General features: G+C 53.0%; 1 protein-coding gene across 1 annotated transcript; it reads left to right on the forward strand.

Annotated features, from left to right (window-relative positions):
- The first annotated feature begins 1,109 nt into the window (after window positions 1–1,109).
- On the forward strand, window positions 1,110–2,108 carry LOC136304472 (olfactory receptor 14J1-like). The gene has a single exon (XM_066207997.1). The coding sequence runs from the start codon at window positions 1,176–1,178 to the stop codon at window positions 2,106–2,108; it is 933 nt and encodes a 310-aa protein (XP_066064094.1). The 5' UTR covers window positions 1,110–1,175.
- The last annotated feature ends 5,487 nt before the right edge of the window (window positions 2,109–7,595 follow it).

The raw sequence follows: 7,595 nt of genomic DNA on the forward strand, positions 1-7,595 counted from the left end.
AGCCCCTCCCTCAGAACAAGCCCCCTCCCTCTTGTCCCCCAGCCAAGCCTCTACCCTCAGGGCTGGGGGTCCAAGGCATGAAGCCCCTTCTGTGCAGGCAGAGCTGCAGCAGAGCCGTGGGGCAGCTCTGCAGCCCCGGGCCCAGTTCCCTCTGCAGAGCACAGGGCTGGGAGCAGCTGCCTGGCACTGGGGGGCTCTGGGAGGGGGCACAGCTGGCTCAGGGTGACCCTGTCCCCAGTGCCCGGCTGTGGGCAATGCTGTCAGTGCAGCCAGGGAAGGAGCTCCATCTCATTTAATCCAGTGCCATCATTAGGACACTTGAAAGTCTCCCTGAGATTTCCTTCGAAGCTTCCAGCTTCCCTCCACAATGCAAACCTGCCCTGTAGCATCTTTGTGTTATCTGAAAGCCCCACGGTGAGACACACAAGTTCTGTGATGGAGAAAATGCTGTTGGGTTGGTGGAATGAGTCCCGTGTGTCCTTGGGTACAAATGTGAGGCTGAGCCCTTGAGAAGAGGATGGACATTGGGTGGACTGTGGTGGATCCATCAGCTCTCAGCAGTGTCAGGATGGTTTTTAAAGGAAACATGGAAGGGTGATCATCCTGTGTAGGGGACAGGTGAAAGCCCAGAGAATCCTGGAACAGGACAGGGTGACAGACCTCCTCCCCTCATTCTCCATGCACCACCTTGCCTCAGAGAACTTGCTCTGTTCTCCCTAAGCGCAGCAGCAGAAATGCTGAGAGTTTCTGACATCAAAAATAGTCAAGTGGAGATGAAGAAAAGCTGTTGAAAAAACTCTAGAACATTTAAACAGACTTTACCATTCCTGGTCACTGGCAGTGGGAGTACAAGCTGACAGAGACTTCTGTACTAACAGGGTTTCAAAGTGGAACATGAGGACGGGTTCCCTGTCCCCCTCTCACGTCTGCACGGCAAGGCTGAATTGTAAAAACCCTGCATGTAATTGCCCTGAACCTGAAGACCCACTCAGCCAGCACCAACCAGGGCTCCCCAGTTGGAGTTTAAGGAAAATCTGCTAGAAAATCAAAAGGCTGTCAGTGTGATACAGAAGAATGGTCTGTGGGAAAAGGCTTTGATTTTACTGAAAGAACTTTCTCCTAACCTGTCACTGATCTTTTCTCCTTGAACAGGCCCCCATGGCCAGACACAGCAAATGTCCAACAGCAGCTCCATCAGCCACTTCCTCCTGCTGCCATTGGCAGACACGCGGCAGCTGCAGCTCCTGCACTTCTGCCTCTTCCTGGGCATCTCCCTGGCTGCCCTCGTGGGCAACGGCCTCGTCATCAGCGCCGCAGCCTGCGGCCACCACCTGCACAGCCCCATGTTCTTCTTCCTGCTCAACCTGGCCCTCAGCGACCTGGGCTTCATCCTCACCACTGTCCCCAAAGCCATGCACAATTCCCTCTGGGACACCAGGGCCATCTCCTATGCAGGATGTGCTGCACAGCTCTTTCTTCTTGTGTTTTTCATTTCAGCAGAGGTTTCCCTCCTGACCATCATGTGCTACGACCGCTATGTGTCCATCTGCAAACCCCTGCACTACGGGACCCTCCTGGGCAGCAGAGCTTGTGCCCACATGGCAGCAGCTGCCTGGGCCAGTGCCTTTCTCTGTGCTCTGCTGCACACGGCCAATACATTTTCCCTGCCCCTGTGCCAGGGCAATGTCCTGGGCCAGTTCTTCTGTGAAATCCCAGAGATCCTCAAGCTCTCCTGCTCCAAATCCTACCTCAGGGAATTTGGGCTTTTAGTTTTCACTACCTCATTAGGACTTGGCTGTTTTGTGTTCATTGTTTTCTCGTACGTGCAGATCTTTAGGGCCGTGCTGAGGATTGCCTCTGAGCAGGGACGGCACAAAGTCTTTTCCACCTGCCTCCCTCACCTGGCTGTGATCTCCTTGTTTGCCAGCACTGTAGCCTTTGCCCACTTGAAGCCACTTTCAGTCTCCTCCCCATCCCTGGATCTGGCATTGTCAGTTCTGTACTCGGTGGTGCCTCCAGCCCTGAACCCCGTCATCTACAGCCTGAGGAACCAGGAGCTCAAGGCTGCAGTGTGGACACTGAACACTGGACGATTTCAGAAACATTAAACTGCTGGCCAGTTTCTGCAAATCACTTGTAATAAACTTGTAATGATTGTGTCATCTTTGATAGCGTTGGTTTGATTGTCAGTGTTTTTCCTTTTTTTAGTTTTCAGTGATGTTCACAAAGCAATGATGTTCATTGTGTCCTTTCTTCTTTTCCTTCTCTCTAAGTTTTCTGTGGCCACAGACTGTGTCAGTGAAGAACTGCGCTCTCAGTGGCTTTTAAAGGAACTAAAGCATCTCCCAGCAGAGCTTTCACTGGAGATCCCGAGGTTTTTCCCCTTCTCTGGAGCTGCAGCAGCAATGTCTGTGTGCAGGGCTGGGGGCAGATCAGGGCAGGCACAGCAACTGTGCCCAGGAGCAGCAGCCCTTGGTGTTGGCAGTGCTGCTCCCGTGGCCCTGCCCCGCTGCCCTCCTGGCCCTGGTGTTGCTGTAGGGCCTGAGTGCTCTCGGGAATCGGGCACAGGGCTGGGGGTGGCAGTGCCGGGGCTGCAGCAGGGACAGGCCATGGGCACCGCTGGGGCAGCGCTGACGCCTCAGGGCAGGCCCTGGGGGCTCCAGGCTCCTTGCCCAGGCTCTCTCCAGAACACGCCCAGGCCAAAGCTCAGCAGAGAAAAGCCCCGTGAGCAGCCCCAGGGTGGCTGTGGACAGGGTGGGGGCAAACAGCATCACACCATGGGCATGTCCCTTGGGGAGAAGGATCATCCTACAAGTGCTTCAGGAATTCTCTGCAGGCTCCTGCAGTCCCTGGTGCTGTTCCCTTGCCAGAGGCACCATAGGCCAGGGGGGCACATCTGGGCTGCTGTGTCTGGGTGTGGGGTTCCCTGTTCTGGGCAATGAGGAGGGGCTGCAGAGGCTCTGCAGGACTGACAGGATGGGCTTTGGGGCTGTGAGGAGAAGCTGAGGGACCTGGGCTGCTGCACCTTCGGAAGAGGAGGCCCAAAGCTCATCCTGCAACTGATCCAAGGGTGGTTTCAGAGAATCACATAATCAGCAAGGTTGGAAAAGACCTTGGAGATCATCAAGTCCAACCTGTGCCCTTACACCACCTTGTCTCCTCTGATCCTTCTCCAGGATAAACAACCCCAGCTTTCTCAGCCACTCCTCACAGAACTTTTGATCCAGACCCCTCACCAGCCTTGTTGGCCTTCTCTGGACATGCTCCAGCCCTTCAATGTCCTTCCTAAATTGGGGGCCCAGAACTGGACACAGCATTTGAAGTGCTGCCTCACCAGTGCTGAGCACAGAGGAAGAATCAGTGCCCTGCTCCTGCTGGCCACACCATTCCTGATCCAGGCCAGGAGCCATTGGCCTTCTTGGCCACCTGGGCACACTGCTGCCTCATGTCCAGCCTGCTGTCCAGCAGTCCCCTCAGGTCTGTTTCGTCCTGACCACTGTCCAGCCGCTCTGTCCCCAGCCTGTAGCACTGCCGGGGTTGTTGTGGCCCAAGTGCAGGACCCGGCCCTTGGTCTTGTTAAACCTCCCATTGTGGGATTTGGGCCCTGGATCCATTCTGTCCAGGGCCCTGTGCAGAGCCCTCCTACCCCCCAGCAGATCCACACTCACACCCAGCTTGGTGTCAGCTGCAAATTTGCTGATGGTGGACTCAATCCCCTCATCCAGACCATCAATGCAGATGTTGAAATCCACACTGGCTGGGTCTGATCCCTGGGCCATCCTGTGGGTGCCGTGTGATGGCACTCAAGGTGATCTGTTCCATAACCTTGCTGGGCACCGAGGTCAGGCTGACAGGCCTGGAGTTCCCCAGATCCTCCTGCCAGCCCTTCTTGGGGATGGGCTCACGTTGGCACCTCCAGTCCTCTGGGACCTCCCTGGGGAGCCAGGACTGATGAGAAATGATGGAGAGCAGCTTGGGGAGCTCATCCACCAGCTCCCTCATCCCCCTAGGAGCGGTCCCGTCTGGTCCCAGGGACACCTGTGAGCATGTGAGTGGCTCAGCAGGTCAGCAGCTGCTTCCTCCTGGATTACAGGGGAGCTGTTCTGCTCCCTGTGCCCATCTACCAGCTCAGGAGAACACTTGTCCTGAGGACAATCTGTCTTAATTGTTGGAAACTGAGGAAAAGAAGGGGTTAAATACCTCAGCCTTTTCCTTATCTTTAGTTGCTATATTCCCCCCACCATATCTAATAAAGAATGGATGTTGTCCTGACCTCTCCTTTTCTCCTTTTGCTATTAATGTATTGATAAGAACATTTTTATTATCTATCACCGAAGTGGCCTGGTTAAGCTCAAATTGAGCTTTCACCTCTCTAATTTTCTTTCTTCATGACCTAACAACATCTTTAAACATTTCCTGAGTGTCCTGCTCATCTGTCCAAAGGAGATGCACCGTCTTTTTCTCCCATGAGTTCCTGCAAAGGCCCCATGCCCAACCAGGCCAGTCATTTTCCTTTCTAGCTCATACTTTGGCACAAAGGGACACGCTGTTCCTGCTCCTTCCAGATTTCTTTCTTGAAGTGTGTCCATCCTTCTTGGAATCCTTTGTTTTTAAGGGCTGTTTCTCTAAAAAATATCAGTACCTGATTTGGCACTCCCCAAATCTGCATCCTGATTAGACTGAAGTCTGCTCTCTGTCAGGCCAGTGTAGAAGTTTGTTGATGCCCCTCCTTTTTTCATAATATTTAAAAAATCAAAAATTGCATCATCACTGTACCTCTGACCACCACATCTCCCACCAGCCCTTCTCTGTTTTTGAACAGCAAGAGACAGAGCTTTCCTTGGAACTGGGAAGAGAAGGAAACCTCCCCAGAGCTTGAGAGGTTCAGCCTGGAGCTGAGCAAAAAGAAAAGTCCCTCCAGGGCAGAATTTTGGTGCAGGAGGTGTCCCAGCGTGAGGCCGGGCCATGGCCTGGCTCTGTGTGCCAGGAGCCGGCAGCGCTGGGTGCAGGGAGCCCAGGGAGGGCACAGAAATGCTGGGCTGAGAAATGCTGGGGGGACAGCGAGATGGGCGTGTGCAGCCGGCCAGGGCACAGCAGCAGCACGCACAGGGGGCACAGCCTGCAGGACACATGGCCAAGGGCTGGGCAGGGCTGGCAGGGCCACAGGCACCCAGGCCTTTGTCCCCTGGGCTCTGCCAGCGCCTCTGCGGGCCCCACAGAAGGAACTTTCCTTTCAGGGGCTGCACTTTGCTCCTGCCCGGCCCCTCCCTGAGGAGGCTGGCAGGGCTTGCAGCTTTGTGCCATTTGTCCTCGCTGCCCCTCCCATCCCACTGCCCCACAAGCAGCCCCGAGCCACCCGGGAGGGACAGGCCCTGCTGTGCCAGGCCTGGGCTCAGGGCTTGGCCTTTCTGCTGCCTCCAACCAGCCCAGGCCTTGCTCAGCATTGCAGTTCCCTGCTCACAGCCTGCGGCTCCCTGCAATCCTGGCCTCAAGGATCTGCTCTCAGCAGTCCCTGGGGAGCCTTTGGCACTCCCTGCCCTCAGTGGGGCCCAGGGATGCTCCAAGGGACTTGGAGTTTTGCTTCTGCCTCCTTGAGCAGCTTCTTCAACCCTCTCTCCATGCCTAAGCGTCCTGGACTCAGCCCCAAATCCAGTGTGGGGCTCATGAAAATACAGAATACCTTCACGAGCTCTTTCTCTCTCTTCAGTTGTCTTCATGTCTCCAATGTAAGAAATAAAATACAAATTTCTAAACGCAGTTAAAGATTTCTACTGTAAGGTGCCTTCTCTCAGTTAAAATACTGGTGACCTTGTTATCTTGTACCTATTGAAAGGTCTCCTTTGTTAAATACCGTTTACCCCATACCCATTGTTATTGTAATGCTTTCCCTGGTAAATGCTATTTACCTCAAAGTCTCTTCCTTTAGAACTGTATTCTTCCCCGTCGAGTACCTGTTCCTGCCCTGCCGGCTCCCGCCCTGCTGGCTCCCGCACGGCAACCGGTGACTCCACCCGGTATGTAAATGAAGAAGACTCCCACGGACCTCAGTGCCCAGAAGGAGCGGAAAAAAACCCCTAAAAACAACGAGCCGACATGAAACCAAGGGCTAAGACAAACCACTCTGGGTCGGCAGAACCATAGAGAACCTGACAGCAATCAGGGCCAGATTTCGCCTCGTCCCCATAACTTGAACAGCACTCGACCAGACAGGCATCTCTAGACCACGAGTTATGAGTGTTTTTCCTGGGGTTCTGTCCAAGGGACTTTCGCGAGGGTGGAAAGCCTGGCTCTGCCCTGCGGCGGTGGGGAATAACTTCTTCCCTGCGTTATTTATTGGGAGCAGTGGCGGTGGGCGCAGCCCTTCGAGCTCCCCACTCCCATAGCTGATCTTAGTAATGGCATTGAGAAGGAGCTGGTCTCCTTGCCCGTTCTTATCACTTAAGGCTTGTGCAGCTGCTTGGAGTCAGTTTGGAGTTCTGTTAAGGAGGAAGATTTCCAAGTGTGCTTTCCTTTATTTTTTGTATTTTTTTTTTTTAATCAAGGGCACATTTTTAATATTTCAGTTCATTGAAGAAGTGACAGAAGCATTCCCCAAGTGATCTTAATTCAGAATGTCACCTTAGGAGGCCTGGGCATGGTGAAGAATGAGCCCCTTGCAGGCTGACCTTGTTTGGACAACCTGCTCCTCACCCCAACCTCACCATATCTAACCTCACCCACCAAGGACTGACATCCCAAAACATAAAAAAAAATACGTTAAAAAATAAAATGTAATTAATTTTAAAATTATATTTTCCAGATTTATGTTATTATTGTTCTTTACATACCTAATTTTAGATTTATATTGAAAAAGGTACACATGTTTAGCAACTAAGACAATATTGGTCATTTGTTCTAAGTAACACAATTCCCTTCATTAATTCATTGACCTCTATTGGCTATTGATTTGTCTCTTCTTATGCTAATTAGTCCTGTTTTTAGTCCTTTTGTAATCGTATTCATCATTTTCTAAGACAGGGTAAAAGGGGCTACTTTGGTGTCCACGGAGACGTTTCTGGGGCCCATTTGGGGATGTTTTGGAGCTGGGGAAGGAATTTCTAGAGAACTTAAGGGTCTGGAGGACACATGGGGGAGCCGCGTGGGCCCTTGGCGGGGCACTAAAGGATTCTGTCGGATAATTCGGGGTCCGGGCGGGCACTTGGGGGGCCCTGTGTGTGATGGAGACTGCAATCAGCTGGGAACTCACTGGGGGAAAATAGGGAGCAGTTGTGAAGGAAAATGCAGGTGGGGGACAGAACTGTTCAGAGAAGGCCTGAGCTACAGCTTGAGCAAGCTGAAAAATGTCATTTGGTGTCACCCCAGATTGATTTCATTTCAGAAGGTATTAAACAAGTTTATTTTGGGGAGGTGTCATGTTTTCCCTTGGAGATGCGCCCTCTGCAAACTTGAGCTGCATTGCCAAAATGCTCACGGCAAGTCTGCTGCAGGTCACACCGTTTCTTCTTTGGCTGATCCCGGCCCGGTGCTGAGCTCCAGCAGAGCCCTGGCAGAGCCCAGAGCAGCCTCAGCATCCGCAGAGCCCGGCTGCAAGGACA

Source organism: Chamaea fasciata, unplaced genomic scaffold (assembly GCF_029207755.1).
Source record: "Chamaea fasciata isolate MVZ Bird 193981 ecotype frontalis unplaced genomic scaffold, bChaFas1.0.hap1 SCAF_96, whole genome shotgun sequence".
Classification (NCBI taxonomy): domain Eukaryota; kingdom Metazoa; phylum Chordata; class Aves; order Passeriformes; family Sylviidae; genus Chamaea; species Chamaea fasciata.

Bases quoted from the DNA above. Each gene is read 5' to 3' on its own strand.
- LOC136304472 (XM_066207997.1), top strand. From the start codon at position 1,176: ATGTCCAACAGCAGCTCCATCAGCCACTTCCTCCTGCTGCCATTGGCA.